This window comes from Homalodisca vitripennis, chromosome 2, assembly GCF_021130785.1.
Source record: "Homalodisca vitripennis isolate AUS2020 chromosome 2, UT_GWSS_2.1, whole genome shotgun sequence".
Lineage (NCBI taxonomy): Eukaryota > Metazoa > Arthropoda > Insecta > Hemiptera > Cicadellidae > Homalodisca > Homalodisca vitripennis.
This window is the reverse complement of record NC_060208.1, coordinates 93856380-93881371: the sequence shown is the minus strand read 5'-3', so window position 1 is coordinate 93881371 and position 24992 is coordinate 93856380. Positions and strand designations below refer to the sequence as shown.

Below are 24992 nucleotides of genomic sequence, written 5' to 3'. Positions count from 1 at the left end.
TTGCGCCAACTTACAGTGAATGTGGTGTTTTGTATAACAGACTTTAAAATGTAGAAACAGCAACAATCTACCTCTATCATGAAGGAGAAGGTCACAAGGTGCCTAACGAAGTTTGCTCCTTTTTGGATGACTACCTTAAACATGTTCCGGAAAGTGTGACAGAGCTCCGTATTTTTTCGGACAATTGCGCTGGTCAAAATAAGAACCAGACATTGACTAGGTTTTTTCTTATTTTTAACTGACAGTAAAAGGTTCTTAAAAGTTCAGCACTTTTATCCTGTCAGAGGTCACAGTTTCCTTCCTTGTGACAGAGAGTTCGGCTTAATCAAAAGGATGCTTAATAAGCATGACAGAATATTCAGTATGTATGAAATCATTGAGGTAATAATAAAAAGTGCCAAACCTGGAAAGTTTTCTTGTGAAGGAGGTGAGAGCTTCAGAGATTTCTAACTTCAAATCTTGGTGGATAAAGTATTACAAAAAATACTCCAGTTTTCAGAGGATACAAAAAAGAAACCAAGCAAAGAAAAAGTCAAATTTGGGATCAGTAAGCTGTTTCATTTTGTATTTGAATCTACTTTAAAAGGCTACATAAAGGCATACACCACCATTAATGGTCTCCATTGCTACACCTTTTTCATGTCTTTTAACAAACACAAGGATTACTGGTCACAGCGAACTTGCTTACCCAGAGGGTAAAGTGCCTATAACAAAATCAAAACTCCAAGATTTAAGAAAAGTCATTCAGTATGTACCTCATGAGAACAGACAATTTTATAATGATATTTTAGAATGGCCTGTAATGGAAAATATTAATATGCAAGAAGAAGATGAGTGATAAGTATCAACAAAATCCTACAATAGGGCACAAATTTAGTTTCTTTTCTATGATAAGGAGTTTAAAAAAAATTGTTTAAGTAACATAATTTAAGCTTAGGCCTATACCAATAATTCTGTAACTCATTGTATCTTTAAAAAATAAATGTTTTTTTTTTATAAATTAATGAGTGTTAACACTATTTTTTCATGTGACATATTGAAAAATTTGTTAAAAGGCATAAGTCACACATTTTTAAAAATTCATAAAAATTTGAAATTTTGATAAAAATTTTGAAATCTTTATATCGGGATGTTAAAAAATAAGGCAGAAAATGCAATGCATATTTATTTAGGAATTTTACATTTACTATATGAATTTAATCGGTTTTATCAAGTTTTCCGAAAGTTTACTTTTCATGACTGATGCCCTTTTAAACAAATACCGATTCATTTAGTCTGTGGTTAAAGCTCAAACTGAGGCATCTATAATTTTACTATACTAATTCTTGAGTAAAGCAATAAGCGCAAAGACTGAAAAATTACACCCAAACAGTTGTGACACAACAACCCAATTTTTGCGTAGAATTATGCCGCCCAGAGCTAACAACCTACTCTGCCCCCCTCTACCTGCAGCTTGTGTTACCTAACCGTGGCTTCATACACAACTTCGTAGGTTTTGCACTTCTGGTTCGAGTAAATTATATTTCCGATGTTAATGTTGAGTTTACCTTGGAATAAGCTGGGAATCAGTTTTTGAGAACCGGGAAAATTTAAAAATCAATTTTTCCATCTTCATAAAATCAAGATATAATTTGATAGCTCCTTGAATCAAGAACTGATTAATCTCAAAGCATTGTATTTTACTCAATATGGATTGTGGAATTGTGAATGAAGATCGATATATGTTCACGAGCTTCATCTGAAGGTTGCCTACACTAGTGTAGTGGAGTTTATCTTGGTTAGTTCTACTCCTGTGCTGTACTCCCTCCCCCACCCCATGAAAAACACGTAACAATGCCTTGAACAATTTAAAACCGACCAACTGATCGTTTAGTGTCTAAGTCCGGAACGATTGGTACACATAAGCGGCAGAGCAGTAGTGACAACGATACAAATGAGTTTTTTGTATTTTAAGTATTACTCAGTCGTCGAAGTGGAGTTTCCAGACGAAGTTGTGCAACTCTTATTCTTGAGTGAAAATAGCATTTTGACGAGACATGTATAAACAGGCTTAATAGTTCAATTCGTTCAATAATTTAATATGTTTGATAAGAGGTGCAACCCAATTTTTTGAGTACACCAAAATTTCAGTTTGATTTTTACCAAGTCTGATAAGACACCTTTTGGAGAAGAAAATAGTGCGTAAGCTACAAAAAGTAATGCATTTGCATCCGACATGTTTCACAGCAATGACAGAACGAGCTGAGCAACAGGAGAAACATTTACTGTCTAGAATTGGTAGCGATTTAGCCGCATCACGTGGAACCGCCTTCCGCTCACATCTGTCATGGCTAGTGCCAAGTGTTCCCCTGTATTTACAACAAAAAACATTTAATTTTAAATCGCCCTCAGTCCATCGCCCACCGCTTTCCGCTTGTATCGCGGCACAGACCTTGATTGGTCAATGAACGATTGCTCCTCACACATTTCGCGATTGGTCATCAGATTACATTGATTAATACAAAAAGAGTGATGTTATATTTTGATATAACGGTCTCATCCACATCTCAACTGAATTGTGTTTACACTGGCAAAAAATTGCTCAAGTTTGGTGTCTGACTGTAAAAATGGCGTCTAAATGGGCACAAGAGCTCTCAGGAATGTTGCCACAACCAGTGTCAGACAGTCGTTTGTAAGAACTGGAGACCAGTGTCATCTATTAAAATTTAAATTATGAAATCACAGCCGTGTGTAAACAGACATGATATTAACTCTCGGAACAACCAGCGATACAACTGTGCCAAGTACTTCTGACGGTTCTTGTGAGTAAAATTGCTTATTTTATGACAGTAGTTGTGCAAATTCTCTTGCAACTTTAGTTACCAGTGTAAACGCAGCTTATATTTCCGCCAGTATACAGACAGCAGACAGAATAAATTCTAATTTATTTTGTTTCATAGTAACATTGTCTTTTAGATTTAATACTTAATATTCTATAAAAAAGTACAGCTAAAAGACATTAACCACAACATTACATGTTTGTTTCTTTATAAACTAAAAAATATTGTTAATATTTTAGAACATTTAGAGCTGGAATTAGTACATTAGTTCAAAAGCACAGTCCAGCAAACTTTCATCTAGCATAGTTCTTGCCGACTGCTTCAAAGGGAGTCTTCGGTGTCAAATTCTTGTTTGACCATCTTATGTTTTGGGGCATTTTTTAAGATAGGTGAGTATTTTTTACCTAATTGATAAAATCTAAAATGGCATTAAAAATATTTGTACTCACTATAAATGTTAACAAATTGAAAATAATAAACAGTGTTTACACAGAATAATTTATTATATTAGAAATACTCTTTTAATTAATATTTCAAAACTATAGAGACCAAGTTAGGATTTTGTCACTACTTCAAAAACCAGTGGAGCATAGCCCAGAGGGATTTTTGAATTAAGAATAGGTCTATATTCATCCCAGGGTCCCTATGAAAGTCCATGTTAAATTTCAGCACAATCGGTTGCATAGTTTATGCTTTAAAGCAACAACAGAAATAAAGGCACTTTTGCATTTATAATATTATTAGGATTAGAATTTATAGATACAGTTTTGAATAATTGTAACAAAAATAAAATCATCCGTTGCAACAGTTCTAATATGTAAGCTATGACAAAAACTCAAGTTACAAACACACAATAATTCAAGTAACGTTTAATAAATAATGAAAATTACTTAATGACAGTTATTAATGCTCATATTTATGAATTGAATTATGGTTGATTTTAAATTTTTTGTAGGCTGAGGTGTCGTGCGAACCACAACAAAATTATAATAATATGGATGCTACACTTACATGTTTTTTATTATAGAGTGGTCTAACACGCAAGCTTTAAGTTCAATCGGAAATTTATTTTAAAGATAAATGTACATCAAAATTTAGTGCCTTCAAATAGTGTTTGCCTATTTAATATACATAACTTTCTCGTAATTGCAGTTTATAATGTGCAAGCACTTTGAAGTCTTTTAAATTTGTAAATCTAAACCATTTTCGAATCCACCTGAAGACACACACAAAATTTCATTAAAATCGGTCCAGCCGTTCTGGAGGAGTTCAGTGACATACACATGTACACAAGAATTATATTTATAAACATTTTTTTTAATCTTGCCAAAAATTTAACAGCGGTATATTTTATTGTCAATTTGCACAATTGTATGTCAAAATGAAAGAGTCAAATTTCTCTTTAATTGAAATTTGCAACATATTGATCTTTAAAGAAACATCAGGCAACAAATATGTTGGTATTCCAGTTGTTTTTGACTTCACTCTCTGTTCTGTATGTCAATTACAGGATTTCCTCGTGGGAGAAGAAATGCTTTCAGGCGTAAAAAGAGTGAGTAGTGAATTATTGGTGGTCGTTGATGGCTGTAAAAGTGCAAACAATACAAGAAGAACGTTTAGTGTTTATCCAAGCATAAGCATTTTATAACAGTGGGGTAAATCACAATATGTTAACAAAACATTGGCACAAAAACATTAGTGTTGCAAAATATCATTGGTTTTCAATTTGTTTGAGTTGGTGGACCAGATAAAATTATTAGCTAAATTAAGATCATATTCCCAAAACTGGATTCTGTTTCCTTTTGTTGTAACAATTAGGTTCACAATTATGTCTTAACATTCAAAATTAATGTCCACAGTTAAACATTGGTACTATGTCAAACCATTGAAAATATTTTACAGCTAAAGAGATTTACCTAAAACGTTAGTATGTTCTCTAACAAATTTACAAAAATAATTTATTGAAAAATAAATTTACTTTTTCAATCATAGTCTGTTGCAAAAACAAAATCATATTAAGTTCTCAAACATTTTAATTGTAAATATACTATACATTATTTTAACAATCTTACCACATTGTTTAAAAAATTGTTTTATTGAGTTGTTTTCTTATTTGTTTCAAAGTGGTACCTGAAATCATCTGAAAGTTTGGGGTTTTTCAGGTTTTAAGCCTTTTGCACCACATAGCAAATTTTCAAATCCAATCTGTGTATTTCCAGTTGTTTACAGATTCCTTATATTATCCATGTTACAACAGTAATGTTAAACATTTTTCTGTCAATTAATTGTCTTAACCTTGAACCCAGTTCTATGAAAATAAGTACTTAAAGATATTCTTTAGGTTTTGGGTGTTATTAACGAAATTCTTTAGAAAATTAAATCAAAGTTTTTCTTGTTGTGGTTTAAACCATGTTACTGTAAACCTATACATGTAAACTAATGGCATTTAGAAAATTGTCAGTAGCATAACTCTGGTTGTGTGGAATGTTTATCTTATTTTTTGTTTTGCATGTTTGGGTCTCACGGTTATATTAGCCATTTGACTCTTCTACAGTAATACTGGTCAGGTGTCATTGACCTGTTGGTGTTGATAGAGTTTTATATGTGGTGTTAACTCAAATATGTTTGTTCAATATTTTGGTCATTAACTCAAGAACAGTTAAACCTGGTCAGTTTTGATTGAAATGTTAGATAAGTTTTAATTTCTCAAATACATTTTTTCAATTTTTTGGTCATTTTGACTCTTACTACAGTTATACCTGACCTGCGGTTGTCATTGACCCATGGGTATCAAATAGGTTTTATACCTTATCTATTTTGTCAACTTCCTATGTGTTATAATAATAAACTAATGAGAATAATAAAATTAATGTATCAAAAGATATATACACATGTGGTTAGTTTTCAACATAATCACCATCTAAATTCAGGTATTTGTCGTAACGGCGTTCAAGCATTCCAATACCCTCTTCATAGTTCGGTTCCACCAGAAACTTGAGATGGATTTCTACGGTGTATTTGAGTTTTTTGTTTGTTCTGAAGCTTTGCTCTTCTAGCCACTTCCTCAAATTTGGGAACCGGCAAGTCACTTGGTGCTAGGTCAGGGTTATAGACTTAATTTCCCATTAAAATCAGTCAATAAACCGTTTCGTCAAATAGCAAAGTGAGGATGGGTATTGTCATTAATAAGGACAATTCCAGAAGTGAGTGTTCCTACTCTTTTGTTCTGAATAGCCCTCTACAACCATCAAAGTGTTTCACAGTACCTTCTCCATTTATCGTGTTTCCTGGTTGTAAGAATTCCATGAGCAAAACATCTGATCCCAGAAATAAAATGAAAATGAAAAATGCTGTTATTAGAGAGGCAGAGTTAGGGCTATTAAATCCTCTCTACCACTCAACCCCAAAACATTTTTATATTTAGATTGTCCACATACTCCTTTGTTATTTGTTTTAGAAACATTTTTTTCCGTATTCAAAAAATTACCAAAACATGTCATTAAAACTACTGTGTATCCTGATTTTTGTGAACTATCCACTGACATGAAAACTATATTTTCATTACTTTTGATATTTTATACAAACCGTGTCTATAAATTACAGATTAATTTGTTTATTAGATGTTTGAATAATCCAAAACAACAACTGTCTTGGAAATATATTGCTTATGCGTAGAGGGCAATAAAGAATTTATAATGCCGGTGAAGAGAGGTAGTAGGTGATGGATGTGGGTTCCTCTCAAAGCATTTTTCCATAGAGTTACGTGATTCTTTAAAAACATCAAGCTGAAAAAAATGCTCCCAGTCATACAATTTTGTTCTATAATTTCAAATCAACATTTAGTTCTCTTATCATATCTGATGGTTTGTTGTACCACTACTTGATTGAAATGGTTTTAGAAAGTTAGACAAAGATTATTTTAAAAAGCAAGTTCTGTTTTGAGATGAAAGTAAATCAGTGAAGATACAAAAATTAATTATATACATATGAAAGTTATAACTTTTCTCTATTTTCAACATGAATACCGTACAGTTTAAAGCACATGTCATATGTATGAATAGTCTTTGAAATATGTTTGAATCTGAATTTATTTGACTTGTTGGAGAAGCAATATCCCATTGATTGTTGTTTTGTCTCAGGATTCAAAAGCAATCCTAATGTCATTACCATTAACAATCTTGTCCAAAATGTCTTCTCCTTCAAAGTCATACCAACTCTATGGGAGAACTCATTCGTTTTGTTGTGATCATCGGTAAGCAGTGTTTGTATCTTAACAAGCACGGAACTTATGGTAGCCTAATTTTTTTGTCACTATCAGTTCTAAATCATTCTTAACATTTTCAGGAAAAAGATTGGAAAGTTCTGAAATTCTTAAAAACTTCTTTATTCACTTTGCTCATCACTGACAACATAAGGTCCTGCTCCTTTCATCATCATGAATGACTTTTCTTCCATTGAAAAAAAACTGCATCCATTGAGGGACTACACCTTTAGTCATTATGTTTAGCCCATAAACCACATACAATTCACAATGAATTTTGGCTGCAGAGTGATTTTTCCCACACAGAAATCTTTTAACACCGCAGATTTCACAGGTGATGGGATATTCTATTACGGCACTCTTATTTCGAGGTTAAAACTGGACAACGCATGAACTTATAATGCTGCACCTCGCACAGTGAGGACCATTGTACACACCAAAGTTAACAAAGCGTTACCTCCTTTACTTCTCATACTATGCATAAATAGCGATTACTTTCTGTATTATCCTCATAAATGCTATGTTAACAGGAGAAACAACTAACCTGTACATGTTAGAGAACTTTGTAACCTGTGGTTAGGCCACTACCACAGGGTGTAGTGAACATTAGCTGTTTCAAACTTCTACGCATCTGTATAGCAGTTTCTTTACTCATCTCTCTCCTAGTTCTTTCATCAAAGTTTTGCTTGTGATTCAAAGTTGTATAAAATGTTACAAACTGCAAACAAAGCAACATAAAATAGGAAAACATTCTTTATTGTAAACAAAATTGCATTACACATACATTATGTTGCTGTATGTATTCAACCTTCCACATAATTATTTTTATCTTTTCTATTGCTCATGATTAAAATCTCTAAATGAGATCATGATCATTATCATTGCACTCAATGATAATTTTGTCTATAGTTATTATTCAAAATCGGTCTTCCGTTTCTCCCCCCCCCCTTATACCAACCAACCTTGTGTGATACAGTGTTTCTGTGCCTTTGTATCACGCTGAATTATGTTGTGTATTTATTTTAATTTAGCTTCAGTTAATATGCCATAAAAGCAGGCATTTTTATTATTTGCGAGTTTTAGCATGCAAATTCAATTTTTATCATTCAGCCTAACCACGCTTTTAATGTGTTAGTGTTGTTAAGTGGTCTGCTGATAATTTCTGTAGTTTTAACAATTGAAAAGGAAACAGACTCCAGTTTTAAAATGCAGTTTTTGTTATTTTGTATTTAACAATAACAGGTGTGAACAGATCACTTAATCGTGAATTACTTGAATTTGGCCAGAATGAGGTATCAATCAGTTTATCAACTCCTTACATTGTGTGAAAAATGTACTTAGAGAGCTTTATGATTTGCATGTTTTCTGTTAAAAAAAGAATCTTTGCACATGCACTACAGTGTTAAATTTTCAAAAGGATATAATGTAAAAGGAATTGTGAAAATCTTAAAATGAAGTGTAGTTCTTGTATATAATTTAAAAAATCTCATGTTTTAGGGAGAACAATAAATGAGGAAAAATAAACTGTATCCTTGTAATAGAAATACCATTTGAGTCAGGCCATTTGAAACCTATTTAATCAATTTCAAAATTTTGTTTGGACTGCTTAGTGGATTTTTATAAATATCTGGAAACAGAACTTTTGAGTTAAATTCAGTAAAATGGATCCATCCAAATTAATTCTTCTGTTCTTTTCATCCTCTAAAAAAACTAAGAAGCACTGTCTGTTACTTTGTGACCTTTATTTTATCACATGGGATTTCTCCATCATTTTTCAGATAGAACTGTTTTTGAACTTTCAGTGTAAAATGTATGAAGTTTTCACCAATATTTTATTGATTTGTGCTCATCAGTCACAGCATAAGGTTAGCCTTCGTGATCATTCATAATTTTTCAGCTACTCCTAATTTTTAAAACCCTTCAGCCTAATGCATGATTTTCAAACTAAAGTTTGATTCAATACAGTACTAAAATGCTGAAGTAATTTATTTTTTAAATTGCATTTGTTTATTTAAAATTGATTATACCTGTCACAGTTTGTCCACCCTATGAGTATTTCACCTTTAAAACTTCTGCACAACTGAGCAAATATCTTTAATCAGAACATTGGTTGTCAAATATTGAATGACTTAAATAACAGAAATATTGAATTAAAATGTGGGTACCTGAAAAAAAAGAAAGTACTTACAGAAACAAAACACTTTAAATGAATAAACTTCAATGGTGTTACTAAAGGTCCTTCCAGTAACATAATGATGGTGTTTCACTCACAAAATGTACTCTCTTAAAGCTAAAAGTTATGTAGTTTTATAATTTGAGGGTCTCAGTTCTAACCAAAACTATTTAGCAAAAAGTGTTAAATTTTATGTACTACAGACAATTTTATTAATGGAGAAACTATTTTTAGACTTAACCCCTTAACAGATATAGATGTGATACTCAACGAATTATAATAATGGAACGCGCTCTGGGCCGGAGAAACCGAGCCGAAATCCTGGGCTGCGTTCCGAGTCTGCAGGCGCTGGAAATGGGCAAGAACTAACTCCGCCCATATGGCAGGCATTATAGTAATGATCTAATATCACTTTAAAACGCCTTGTAGACTTAATACAATTGTTAGATACTACAATTTATTTATTATTACAAATGTTAGTAGCTGCTTTTTACCGTGGATTTTTATTTTCTGTTAAAAAAACTGATTTTTGTGCAATATCAAAATAACTGAGATTTTGACTTTTATTTTTCTTACAAAGTCGGAAACAAATATTACAGGCATTAAAATATTACCCAGATGAAAAAAAAAAACAACTTTTTATTGACAGTATTTTATTTCAAAATAAACTACAAAAAATTTACAAACATGACACACTTAATCTACGTGTTAGAAAATAAAATTATTTTGACCAATATTTTTGCCTTATTTCTAAGTTGGTTTCTTTTTTAATGTCAAAAGTTTTTGTTTTTTCGATGTGATGAGATATTATTTTAAAAAAATAGTTTAGTCACAGTTTTAATTCAAAGTAACTCGTGGCTTCCTGTCAATTTAGAAGTGGTCGCATTTGTTTGAGATAACTAGAGTAAATAATAATATTTTACAATTTTCAATACCGTACATCATCACTTGATCTACTTAATTTACCCTTAGATTTAAAATCAATAAAAAGTTAATGTGTTCTAAGATCAGCATCATTGGCATGGAGTACAGAACTTGGTGAGTTCTTGCCCACTTTAAGCGCCTGCAAATCCATGGATACACCAGTAACGCACAGCTGTGTGCGACCGGAAAACACAACATGCTGCTTATGGGCAGTGCGCGTTCCAGTAGTATAGTTCGTTGGTGATACTACGTACAGAAGCGCTGAACCGTTACCGTGGCTGAGTGAGAGTCATGGCGCGGCCAGTGTGGAGCGTTTAAGGTTAGATTCTGGATGTCGGTGTACTATTTTACCAACTGCTTAAAAAATGGATTCTTCGTCTAAATTTTAATTAAAAATTAACTGGTTATATTATACTGTTGTAACATCCAACATCTGCCAATAACCTGGCATTTCCATTCTCTAATTGTGAACTGGGTACTTCAAAAAATTGTCTTATTTCACTTTCATCATTGTGACTATTAGCCATAATTTTCTTGCTCTCTAAAATAAAAAAACCTATAAAAATCGTCTCACTACAAAACATGCACAGCACTAATAAATTACGGTTAACATGAGCTAATATTTTGATGTAAACATGTGCTCTTGACTTAGTACCAAAGTTATAAACCAGCTGGATTCACTTGTCAAGCAGTGAGTGCTTCAGTCATTTTAGTACTAAAATAGTCACCGGAGAGCACTCAATGCTCTGTAGATAGGAAGAAATAAACAAGAACCAGTTGTGTCTAAAAAAATCTTAATACAAAAGTAGCAGTGAGAGCACGAATCATCAGATCAAAAATATTTTGTTACCATACACTGAGCCATCATTGATTAAACCACCACTCGGTTGTGTTTTACAACCAACCATACTACCTACATCAGATTTCAAGGTTTGTGAAACAAAGGCAACAAAATTTTAAAATATAAATTGATAACATATAAAAATCTTGTGGTACACTATGCAGAGGTTATACTTGAAATTTCGGTGATATCTTGTTGCGTTTATGTATACCATACAATTTGGTCTTTCCTAACATATATTACACAATCGTCATTATGTTGACAGGAGGAAGTATGAGTCCAGATCCCTTTGATCTGTCGGGGCTGTCTAACTCACTGTCGACTCCTCCCTCAACAGTACCTAAGAAGACACCCCACAGCTTCCTAGGGGAGAACTCTTCACTGGTGAACCTCGAGAATTTGGTAACTAAGACCACGCTGACGTCAGCACCATTTGTGCCTGTCTCCACACCAGGTAAGCATGCTTTGTACATAATGTGTTGGCTTACTCAAATCGGTATTGAATACTATTTTTAAATTACTGATGCTTATTTTAGGATCAGCTCCATTAGTTCATCATCATAACAATATATATTACACAATATATTTTTGCCCCAGTTTCATGCTTTGTGGTCAAAAAACAAACAACACTGTAAATCTATAAACTAATGGCAATATGAAGTGAGTCTCCATTGTGATTGGTTTGTACATGACAAGTTTAAGGCCACAAGACCGCTTTCACTAATATCAGACCACATACCACACTTTGCTATGGCAATCAACTTTCACAGATTTTTTTAGAGTGGCAGAAAATGTTGGAAACTTATATTTTGGATACCCATTATAATATGCAGATTTTGTGTTTTATTTCTAAAAGTCTACCATTTGAATACTTAAATGAAGTATGTTTTCAAATTGTATGTTTAAATACAATGAGGCGTAGAATGGAAACCAAGCATATTACTAATACCAATAACCTCAGAATTTTTATTTTCATCAACTACTTTTGAATTATCTGGAATCAATGCACTAAACCTGGAAAGAATTTGACTGTAAACCTAAAATTCAAATAGCATTATTTGTTAGTTAATATTCAGTTTGTCAAACAAACTTAACAAAAGTTCTGTTCTGTTTCAGCGTTGGCCAATCCATTCTCCAACAGCCCTCCAATGATGCGGCCTCCGCTCCGAACACCTCCATATCCCCCTGCCCAACCACTGGTCCCCCAGCCCAACCCCTTTCTCTCATAATGTGCCCTCGTTCCAGTGTGGCTGTCTGATCGTAATGTGTATCGCCTCTCTGATTGCCAATGCGTTTGTTATTTGTATGAAAAGCAATAATAAAAACGATCGTGACAGAAGGTTTTATTCGCATCAGGTTTGTTTTAGCTGTAGATGACCAGAATGGAATATCCCTTATTTCAAGCTCTTTACATTTTTGTTGGTACAAGGATGGTTCGAAAAATCAGTGCAAAAATTAAAAGTACTTAAATATATTAGAATAAATTATATTTATTTTTCAATGTATATTTTTCTTAGAACCCGATCATGCACTTATCACAGTGGTGTTCACTTTTTTTAATTCTTTTAACATATTTGGTCAAAGGCGTGCTATTTACAAACTGGGCACAATAAGTTTCTAAAGTTTTACTCTGAAAATATTTCTTTCTAGCTAACAATTTTTAAATATTGGTTTAAATATTACTCTACCTCCTTTAGTTCCTGACCTCTGTAGTTTGTATGTTTTTGAAATGGCTAAAACCTTGTTTATGAGCCAACAATTTTTTACATAAATTTAACTCTTTGTAACCAGTCCAATACATCTAATTGATGTTTCTATCTGTAATCTTTTTGGCACTTTTTGCTAAATACTTTCTTCTTGCATCCTATTTTTGTGCCTTCAGTTGTAATAGTGTATCCATGTTTATATCCACAGATTAAACCTATGTATTATCTGAACTCAGCTTAAATTGCAGCAAACTATCTGACTCAATACAAACGTTTTTGAACAGAGTAATAATCCAATATTGTTGAAAATAACCTGTTTTTTATACACCAGCAGTATAAAACTTTACATTGGTTTTTCAAACCACCTTGTATTCATTGAAATATTATATACTGTTCATATTTTTAATGCTCTTTCCTCCATGTGTCTCATTCAGTACCGAAAGGAACTAGTGTATTTTCTCTTAATTACTGTTAAATTTGTTCTTCATTTATAATATATTTTTAATGTTTGTTCTTATTTTGCAGTAATATTATCCTGTTATATCTATAAATTATTATTATGTAGTTTTTGTGTTTGATTCCAGAACTGACATAGTTATTTTACATATTCATGATATTATTGTCTGTTCTAGTATTACAGCTATTCCTTAAAAAACAATAGTTTTAACAATATGTTCATACAAAATCAAAGAAACTTTTCATGCAAATATGTATTTAGTGTTCATTATATTACCTCATTATGAATTCTACCCCTGTTTATTGTAAGTATTATTTTATTTATGTACGCATTTAGTCGCATATAACACGTTTAAAAAAAGCAAATGTTATTCAATTAGACTTGGTTTTATTATCGGATTTTGAGAGATATGTAATATATGTGATAGTGTGAATTGAATTGAATTTATTCTAATGTAATAGATATATGTCTGAGGTGCTCATTATTGATATTGTATATTTTTTTAAATTTGTCAACTAATGTACATAGTTCTGAAACTATCACAAGCTCCGAACCCTGTAGTTTTATTGTTTAAAGTAGTTTTAGTAGGTGATTAAAATTAGCTGCGTTAACAGTCTTGAACAAGTATTATATTCAAGTATTTTTAATAGGACTAAAGGGTTAGTTGCTGTTTTCACATGTGATTTGTTTTACGATTAGAAAGCCACACGACCCGGGAGGTAGTCACTATTATATGCCTTGATATGATTGATTTCACCAAATACAAGGGGTTGTACCCATTGGGAGAGGGGAGAGGTTCAATCTCCTTATATACTCTCTATGGGTACTCTCTACAAATGTAAACCATATGGCGACACCAATGTGAGCTAGTGCTTACTGTTTCAACCTACAATCACTTATCTGTTGTATTATAAGAAATAAGGTGTAAATAAATTAGGTTAAGAAAGGGGACTGGAGGAAAAAGTGCCCATGTTCACTATGGTTGGATTTTGTTAGATTATTTATCGTAACATTGTTTTATTTTATAGACATTTTGTTATCATTGGAGCATACATTTATTTGTCTGAGATGGGTCGGTTTTAGGATTACAAAAGGGTTTTGTTATATTTATTTTTAAATTATTCTATATAATCAAGGAGGTGTAATTTTTTAAGTTGTGGTGTTTTTAGAGGAAAAAATATACATTTAAATATTGAATTCTATGAAATTTTAGTTAAATTTCATTATAATAACTAATTTATGAACTGACTGTCAACTAGTTAGTCAACTGTATTGTGTACCTGTTCTGTTTTTCAGTTAGTTTAAAACATTGGTTGATACATTTTTTAATTTGTTACTAGAAATGATTAGTAACTTACATATAATTGTAACAATTGGGGAAAAAATTGCTTAAATATAAAAATTATGTAAACAATAAAATTTGAGATAATTTATATAATTAGTGTTCAAGAAATTTCATTTAAAGGTTGTAAACATAATTCGAAGATATTTACAATATTTTAGATGAATACTATGTAATTTTGTATCTCATCTCAATTTTGACGTACATATGATATAAATTGTGTTCAGAATTTAGTGAATAAAAATATATTTATGTGTCAAGGTTTGTGTGGAAAGTATCAAATTTCCATCTACATTTTGTGATTGGAGCAAGAAATTGCCCTAGTCAGATATTATCAATGCCTTTTATTGTTGTGGCTGTGTTCTACTAGTACTAATCTTTGAATTGTTTCAAGTTTTGCCAGAAACTTGTCCATTCTTCTCCCAGCGTTGGTTTTTATGAAAGGAATGAAACTGAATAAGTAAATGTTATATAATTTTAAAAATTCTCACATTTTTAGTGGAATGAATGACTTTCTGGTAGATATGAATGTGTAGGAATCTGAAAAACTTAGAGCGTGTGTTTGAGAGAACCAATGAAATCCATCATTTGATTAAACAGGAGCTATAATACAAAGGTGTGAAAATTATCTGCAACACAAAAACAAACACTGGAACTGTGGTTAAGTCATGACTCTGGAACTGAAACTGGTCCCTATAATCATAATGTAAATGTTTGGATCTTCAGAAATAGAAAATTCTGAAAGGAACAAGGTTCAGTGACTTAAGAAATCAATTAAAATGCAATGAGAGATGTTATTCCAAAAGATTAAATCAAGGAACATTTCCAGAAGTGAGAAAATGCTGAAAATAGAGTTATTTATTGAGATATGTGCTTTAAAGAGGGCCACAAAATTTGGATATCCTCATGTATACTGGGCAATCATAAGTCCATTCCCTTCCCTAGAAAGTTTAGCTGCGGCAGATGAATTAAAATAGGAAGTATTTGTCAGTGGGTAATGTCTATTAGCATATTGAAAGTTATAAGTAATAACCCTCAAAAGTACTTTTTGCCAAGAATTTTGACACAAACTGGATGTCTATATCTTTATTCCTTTTCTATAAATTTGAGTTCAAAATTTCAATTTGATGTGTTCATTGTGGTTAAAACAACACAGTGCAATAAACAAGTGGTATGAACAACATTTTGAAACAGTCTATATATTTTAATATTAGCAACCCCTTATTTTAATCAGGGTTACTAATATTTCTGTGAATCCACTTTTAAAATTGAAAGATTTCAGTTTAAAGTTATTTTTTATACATGTTATTATTTGTTATTATGTTATAACTGTGGTTAACACCTAAACAGCAATTAATTAAAGATAATTTTAACAATCGACATAATTTATTTTATAATATCTTTTAATTCATTATGTTATGTATAATTTTAAAGACAAAACAAAAATATTACGCTATGTATATGTTAACTCATCAGCGTAGGACTTGTTTTAACGCAAACCAGACTCACCTGCTGTACTTATTTCCAAATTATGGATATTTTTGCAAGCTTTTTTGCAAAAAACAATTCTTTTTCCTACTCCAGATATCCCATCATCAAATTCTTTTATTGATAACAATAACAATGTACCTTATTCAAACTGTAGTCATACACTGCTATAGATTCGACTTTTAATAAGTAATATTCTGTTGGGCAGATGTAACAAAAAATTTGATAGGCCTATCACACGGGAATATTAACCCTTCAAGACGAAACACGGCCACTGCCAGGTGTGCTGTAGTTCCGCTAGCGGATGAATCACAGGCACTGCAAGGCTGGCGTACTACGTCTCATATCACTGACGTATGAGATCGGTTCAGTGGTTTCTACTAGCTCTGCATTGTGCTGCTACCTCTCGGGAATAGTTTGAAGTGTTTGAAACAATATTGCAGACAGTTTTTCGCAGTACATTTACTGGTTTGTTGCCAAAATTTCCAGTTGAGTGCATTGCCTGCCAATGTAAAAAACTAGTCAACTCACTGTGACTCAGGTTCTTTGTACTTTTTTGGTTGTTTTCGTTGTGAAACACGTTTGTTTTAGATTTTAATCTACTGTAAATATGAGGGTAAAGTGCAATTAAATAATATAATCATTTTTAGGCCTCTTTTTCACATAAGAATACATAACTTTTAAATGAGTACGAGTGTTAAAACAATGCATGAATTAACTATTCATTTAGTACTATTTATTTTTCTGATGGCTGCAAGTACAAGTGGATTACTAATTAATGACATTAGTGATATACAAGATGACGATTTAACATCTAGTGGTGGAGACTGATTTGCCTCCTCCACCTGATCTAGGCCTAGATATCCCTAGATTTGTATACATTTTATTTTTTGCAGTTTATTGGAGTAGATATAATATTACAACAAAATTATATAAGTTAAGATACACCTATTTAATAAAACAAATATGATCTGATGCACCAACAGCTTTAAAATTACATTAAACTTGGGATTTTGGTTTAAAATTAACAAAATATTTTATTTAAGTATTAAATAATATAATATTAAGTAAAAATATAATAGTGTAGCAAAAACCATTGTTTATACCCTGTTTTATTCTATATTTAAAGCCTAATCATACAAAAAAAACGTACATACATTACCCTATTGTTTCATAATAAAGTGTTTGTTAAAAAATACAACGCTGTGCTTTAACTGAACATTTAAATATAACTAGACAGAGAAATTGGCTCTTTTTAATGAGTTCCAAAAGAGTTAAACATGATATAACATCACGTCCGGCAGAAGACAGGATAACTAAACAGTTGTTATTGTTATTATTAGTAGTTCAGGGCTATATAATATGGAAAATAATTCTTTTACTGATATGATCACATACAAAAACACTCAAAATAATAACGTTCCAATGCTAATTTTTATGGAACTATCAACATTTTTTAGAGGTGTAATCAACTGATAAAGCAGAGCCTGGATTTATTTCATGACACTAGATTTAACATCATATTATACAAAAATGTCATTAAAATTTACTACAATAAAATGATAGTAGGATATATTACATAGCAACAGGTAACATGGAGTCGAATGACAAGCAAACTTAACAAAAATTAGATACGTAATTTTGTAAACAATATCACTGTCTCTGTTGCTCACACTTTTGATGCAAAACAGCTTTAAAATATCGACAAACTGATTTACAGCATATTTGTATTTTATATAATCCCAATCCGAAATAGTTCACTAAAATGCCAACAGATTTTACCACAATACACAATGTCTGTGTGACGAATAAAATCCTAGGAACAGCCGCGGGTGATATTTTTGACTGGTAGATAGCGTCTGACAAACCAGATTGAAGAATTAATTGCAGAAATGAATCCTATGTGGTTCTATAATGTATTTTTTTTAAATACATTTCACATTACAATAATTACATTACTGATCTGATTAACTAACAAAGTGAAAAAAATTACTACTTAAAAATAATCTCAAAATATTTTATCGGTTGTCAGCTATTTGATAATTTTTTTTTCATTTCGTATTTAAAAACGATGTAATATTTTATTTTAAATGTATTATTTCATTTGATACCTAATTTTACAATTGATATAACTATTTTGAAGTCTAAAATGCTGAGAATTTTAATTCATGGTTTACTTATCTTCCAGTGAGTGAAATAGAACTTAAATTTGTTTTAGCTCACATTGAAATTTTGATCAGGAATTCTTAGAAAATAATTAAACATAATCCATGTAATATATATTGTGTTTGTGCCAAATTCTTGGTTTGTTAATTTTCCAATTAATTATGACAAAGGTGTGGAGATTTGGTATTCTAGAATTTTGAGGTGTCCGAGGTATTCTCTCAAAATGTTGTTGAGAGTCCTTGCTGGCCTACAAATATTGCCCAAGTTTCATTTCACTAAATAATTATGCAAAACTTAGTGAGACAGAGGAAATTTGTTGTAATTTTGTCTATACTGAGCTGTTGCTTCTGTTGTACTAGAATGTTATCGGTTATTGATGTTGTGGAAGCAGACTGGTCAATAGATTGCCTAAGTTTACATGAACAAAATTCAATTTAACAAGTTTGAGAGACAGGAGAGTTGTCTAGGTTGACCTGCTTTTCATCTGGACCCAATTGTTACATACACGTAATGTAAAACACATTTATCTCAAGGAGTGGTTATTTTACAATTAAATACTCCTATAGCACTTAGGTGGAAGCAACGTGTCTTGTAAATCTGCAATTGCTTAAAAGCGCAAGTGGCATTTAAAGTGGAAGGCTTCAGCTATTTTTAGCGTAATTAAAATGATCCATTTTGTAATATAACAAGTAAGCTATTATTGTGTGTTAAGAGAACACTTAACAAGTTGCAGCCTTTTGTATTTATTGATCAATATTTTTGTGTTGATTATATTTTAAGTACTATGTAAAAAAAATAATATATAATGTTTAAACTATATATATAATTATTTCAAAGTAATTAAGAAAGCATATTTATTTTTCTTTTATCGATGTAAGGAATCCGTTGAACGGATATGATACGTTCAAGAACAGGACAAGAACCGATTCACCTCACTATCGTATCGCCTAGCTTAAGACTATGTACTAACAAATTTAGTGTATGCCGTTTTATTGTAGAACCACTGATTGTATTTTCAATGTTATTGTCGTTATTTTCGCCACTGGTTATTTATTGCATTGATTTAACCAGATGTAAATTATAATTTTATTTATTATTGTGTTTATCTCTTTATTTCCTCTTTAACTCATTTGGAAGTTTATTTTTGTATAATACTATGACTGTTTATGCCCCATATAATGAATATATTTTTGGTAATAAACTAGTTTTATCGTATTTGTTTAGTCGAAAGTACATAAAGAAAGATAACAGTAATTTATCATACGTTTGATTTAAATATAAAGAGGTGTTACTACTAAAAATGTAACTAGTTTTGATGTGTTGTCAATCTTTTTCATATTGTGACATGAGTTACCAGTAACTCATATAAAGATGCACTATTTCAGTGTAAGATGATTCTCGCTTATGAAGATAGTGGACTTTGGCATCTGATAGTTCAGTGTAGGGCAGTCCAAGAGCCTCTAGGTAAAATTGGTGGAAATACCAGATTTTGTTCTATTAGGGAGTGCCACATTGTTCAGTGTTTACTTTAACTCAGAAAGCATATAGGCCTATTTTTCAAGAAAAAGTAAAGCATTTGGATGCGTATTCATGTCATTGTCATCTTTAATATGAGACATTTCCCATTATTCTGCGTCAAACAATAAGGTTGTTTCACTACAGTCTGCTCTTAAGCCAATGTGGTAGCACCAGTCATTGAAACATTGTAGTAGTAGATTACCGGCCCGGGTAGAATAGTTAATGTCTGTTGCTCTTCTCTCACTGTCACAGTCATTGACTGAAGAACAGAATGGTAGTGTAGTGCAGCAGTTCACATAGCGCTCCCCACACAGTGATTAGCCCGCACAACGGCCAAACATTTGTTGTTAACACATTAGTGTATTGCCTTGAGTCCTCTACAACACTCTACTCTGTTACTTTGTGGTTAGGAGTGTGGGGGAAGAAGTGCATAAATGACAAACCGAAAACATTGGCTTTTGCATGACTTGACAGTCCCTTCAGTGTTTTACTTCATGAAATATTAGATTCTCCTATATTAGTAATCATGGGTATAAAGCACAGGTCACACAAGTGAATAGGAACAATTACTACAGTTCAAACAAGATAACAAGTAAGCTCATCCATTAATTAAAGTTACCCATAAGATGAATTTAAAAATGTTACAAATGTCTAAACAAACCCTATGGTGTGGCATGCATTATCATTAAACTCGATGTTGTATATATAAAAATGATGCTTTATGAAGACAGAAATAAACTTATTCCAGCCCTTGAATAATAGGCTTTGCCTACGCTCAGCCAATGATTGTAAATAGTCTCAAGGCTCTAAATAAATTATTACAAAACATAATGCTCTGTAGAACAATCGGTATATGCAATAAATTGCTTTAATAGTGAAAATACAACAATCATTCAAATGTAACAGAAAAGTTTATAAACATGTAAAATGTTCAGACTCATCAAACCTGACAGTTACGGTTTTATTAGACTACTTATTCAGTGCCTAGACTATAATATTCCAACCAAGGACCATCTGGTTATTAAAATATGTGATACTAATAAATTTTAATATGTAGCCTCTTTAACACCCTGTATAGGCTTCAAGAGAGTAAGATGATGAAGCATTTAAAAAAATAAGTTATGTAACAACACAACTACATGTATAAAACTACAACCATTACAAGTTAGACTTTAACATATATTGTTTGGATCAGTATTGAACTTTATACTTATTTTGTCAGAAACAGACAAACTTCAAGTTTTCAATGTGAAGAGTGACTGGCAGCTCTAATTTGTTATGTTAGGTTTCAAAGAAGATAGTACAAACCTGAAAATTGACTATGCTGCCAATTGGATCATCTGTTTTGTTTTGACGATTAACGGAGTTTAAAATGCAATATCCACTTAATAGGTAGAGTTAGAAAGGAAAAAGTATTATTAAAGATTTAACTGAAAACACATACTTAAATCTAAAAATTTACTTTTGTTCTGTTATTGAATTGAAATAACAATGCTACATGACTTAAAATGTTACATGAAAGTTTAGTTAATTGTTCTCATCATATCCAAGGAACTACCAGTGTTTGTAACAGACTGGACAGGCCTCTAGATTTTATTAATAAGCCTTTGATAGTTTATTAAAATACAGTTAGTTTAGGTTTTATTTAGTTATAGTCCATGTCTGGAAGTCCAGTTAACTGTTGAATCAATATCAGAGAACGTTAGTTGTACACAAGTATCTATCTCATCAGGAAAAAAGTAACTGTAAAATTGTAAATCGTTTTGTAAAACCCCTTGTTGGTCCTGACACACTGGTGCCTTTCAGAGAGATATCGCTATATGCACCTGAAACATGCAGTCGCAGGTCTAGGAAATCAATTAAAATTATAGTTTGTCGCTTATCTACAGCAAGTCTTATATCTTCTGTAATTTTTAGAAGGGCTGTAGTAAGGACGAAACCCAGATTGAAATATTGACAAAATAATGCCACTGTCAATGAAACAGAAGAATTGTTGAACTATCTTTCTAAACAATTGGATAGTGCAGGTAGTATACTGATAGGTTTTAAATCAGATAAAGATTTAGGGGAAGAACACTTTCTAAGGGGACAGAATTGAGCAGTCTTCCATATATATATGGAAAGGTGGAGGACATTAAAGATTTATTAAATATTGCAGTATTAACTCGAAGAGTGACTGGCAAAGAGGTCTTAATGAATTTATTGGAACGTTGTCGGCCCCGACTGCAATGCCAGACGTCATAACCGCCCTGAACACCAGAGTGAAAGAAAACCGATGAGCAGGGACATAATCACGAGCATGGGACAGATCAATAGGGACATTAGCACAAAAAGTTATTGATTACATTTGGATATAAATGGGTTTGTTGGTCACTATTAGATTTTAGCACTCCCAGTTCCTTAAGTTTTGTCCGCAAGGTTTTAGCTGATTGTTTCTAAGAAAGAGAATTGTAGTTAAACATAATTTTGGAATTTTTAATTTGTTGCTGTGTCTTACTTCTCAATCTTTTATACAAGCTTGAATCATGCTGATTCTTGGAAGTATAAAAAATTAATAGGTCAAGATCAATGTCTTTGAAATTTCTGTATTTAATGAACTTTGGAGTGGGTTTGGGAAGAAGTTTGTAGATGCAGGATATCAAATTATGTTTTGAAAGTACTGGGGAAGGAAGTTGTCCATGGTGCACAATAGAGAGTTGGGACACCGACAGCAATTATGTCCAGCAAGGTGTCAGCAGTAGCAGTATGAGTGGCATGAAGTGGTAATATGGTCATATCACATGAAAAAGCATATCTGATAAAAAGTTTTGATCATACGTTACTGATACAAGTAAATCAGTGTTTAAGTCTCCCATAACATGACTAGCTAGCCAAAAAGGTAGTTAGTTCATGTTCGAATTCAGCAAGACAACCAAGGTTAGGAGCTCTGTAATAGACGGCAACTAAGATGTGTGATCTGTTAACACTGGCAGAAACATGTATTCTGGACGTCCTGCTTTTGATGTACCAGAGGATAGAAGAATAGGAACAAGAAGGTGAGACGTCTATATTTTAGATAGCTCTAGTTTCCACCGTTCTTTTATAAAGACCTTCCAAATCAGGTGTCATTTATGGGTCACTTTTGGGGGGAGGGGAGAGGGCTCAAAATGTTTAAATCTAAGGACTCATTAAGTGACACTGCATTTGAAAAGTCTTGATAGAAGATGAACAGTGGAAACTAGAGCCTTATATCTTAATCCAGTACAAAATAGCAGCTAATTAAAATTAATTAAGTTCAAAGAACGGATGGATCCTGCTCAAACTTCAATGGATAAAGACAGAAAAAAGAAACTCAGGACATCCCTCTAAGAAACAAAAGCGAACTATTTACTCAAAATGGGCTTTTGGGGGAGCAGTTTAAAATGTTTGAATGTAAAGTTACAGTAGCACTACTAATTACGTTAAGCAATACAACGACTAAAACTTGCTAACCTATGTTTTTGTATCAGATGTTCAAGCTGTTATCCCAGGTCAGTTTGACAATTTCCAAGCCTGTTGTAGAAACTTAAAACGGCAAGCTGTATGAATTCATGCAGGATTTTTTGAATTTCCGTTACTATATTCTGTCCTTAAATGAATTAGGGACCCTAAAGGATTTTACTGGGGTTTCGTTTTATAGACATTCTTAATGTGACCCCACACAAAATAGTCAATTGGAGATAGATCTGGCGATCTTGGTGGCCACTTGTTACTTCCTCTTCTGCCTATCTAGCAATTTGGTAAAATATTGTTAAAATACTGGTGGACATGCAGGCCATAGTTGTGAGGTCTATCATTCTGGAACCAAATTTCATTGGAGTTCTTGATTGCTATTTGGATAGCTATATACACCTGATTTTGTAATTTTCCTGGTATACCTCGGCATTATGATTTCTATCAATAAAAAAGGAAACCATAAACTGATCCGTCACAACGCCAAACCAAATATTTTTTCAGGGTGCTGGGTAGAAACCAACGTCTTTAGATTTAAACATTTTGAGCCGCCCTCTCCCCCAAAATCCCTTTTTAGGGAAATGGGCAAAGTTGTAACAGTGACTAAAAAGTTCACTTCTATTTCCTAGAAAGGTGTCCCGCGTCCCATCTTTATCCATCAAAAACTAAACAAAACGTACAGAAACCACAACTACAGTGTTTGCTGATGATACAGTAGTGATAGCCTCTCATCATGATTCAGTTGAAGTTTCAGAAACATTGCAAACCACACTAAACACGTTATTTGATTGGCTTTATTCTTGGAGAATAATTAAAGAAAGTTTGCCCAATTATTTCGGACTGAAACAAGGAAATTGTCCACTTGTGACAAAACACAATTTACAACTTAACAATTTACAAATCCCTCAACAGGATAGTACTTAGGGATTATCTACACGACGTATCATATGGTGCATGCACACACACCTGAAATATGAGGTAAATATTAACACAAAATATTTTAAAATGTCATGGCTATTTGATTTTATGATTGAATTTATTCGTCATATTAATCATATAATAAATATTTAGAAGGATTTTCCTGAATAATGTAACTGTTTATGAACGCATAAACACATTTAAAGTGGCGAGAAAAAGGATTTCGAAAGTCTAAGAACACATATTCTGACAAATTTTATTTTCAAAATTAGGATAGCTTAAATCTTATCAGCTTATAAAAATAGTAATTGTCTGTAAAATTTGACAATGTCTACAGACGAAATTTTAAAGCTAAAATCTCTTATCGAGGGACGGAGGCTAATTTGAAAGTTGGGCATTCATAACTTACATTTTTACAAGTCTTATACTTTACGACTAAGCTTAACTGTGTTATAAATAATGATAAACAACATGATTTACATACCCCCAAATACCGCCTGTATCTAGTTCCTCTACACTTTAAGCAGCTATAAAAACTAAACTATGCGCCCACGATGTTTGTATTGACTAGAAGCTTGCAATATATTCTCCATGTTATGTACCTGAATAGTTTATTCATAACGATTTACTTTAATGTTTGTTTTTGTTAACAATGAATATAAATGAACATATTGTACCAATAACTACTAAATTATATCTAGAATTGTAAAAATCGTTGCCCATTGAAATAAATCAATTTACTAAGTAATAAAATGTCATTGTGTAATATTGTTTTTGAAGTCTCATACACGTATATATTTATTAGAATTTAGCGTTGTACTGTCTACTAAGCTAGGCCAACAACATTGTTCGTAACGTTTGAGTGTTTGATGATCTTTGAAATTCAATTACATCAGCTGATATCGGTT

The 24992-nt window shown here is 32.1% G+C and overlaps 1 protein-coding gene across 10 annotated transcripts in view; it reads left to right on the top strand.

Moving 5' to 3' along the window:
- LOC124354363 (epsin-2) overlaps positions 1 to 19273 on the top strand; it is a 113263-nt gene extending 93990 nt beyond the window's left edge. For 9 of the 10 annotated variants that reach the window (XM_046804760.1, XM_046804756.1, XM_046804758.1 and 6 more), the window contains 3 exons: positions 4330 to 4371; positions 11284 to 11472; positions 12135 to 19273. In XM_046804760.1, the coding sequence (XP_046660716.1) occupies positions 4330 to 4371; positions 11284 to 11472; positions 12135 to 12247 (344 nt within the window). In that variant the 3' untranslated portion in view covers positions 12248 to 19273. The remainder of the gene's footprint in view (positions 1 to 4329; positions 4372 to 11283; positions 11473 to 12134) is intronic. The other variant, XM_046804759.1, reaches the window with a different exon arrangement.
- The last annotated feature ends 5719 nt before the right edge of the window (positions 19274 to 24992 follow it).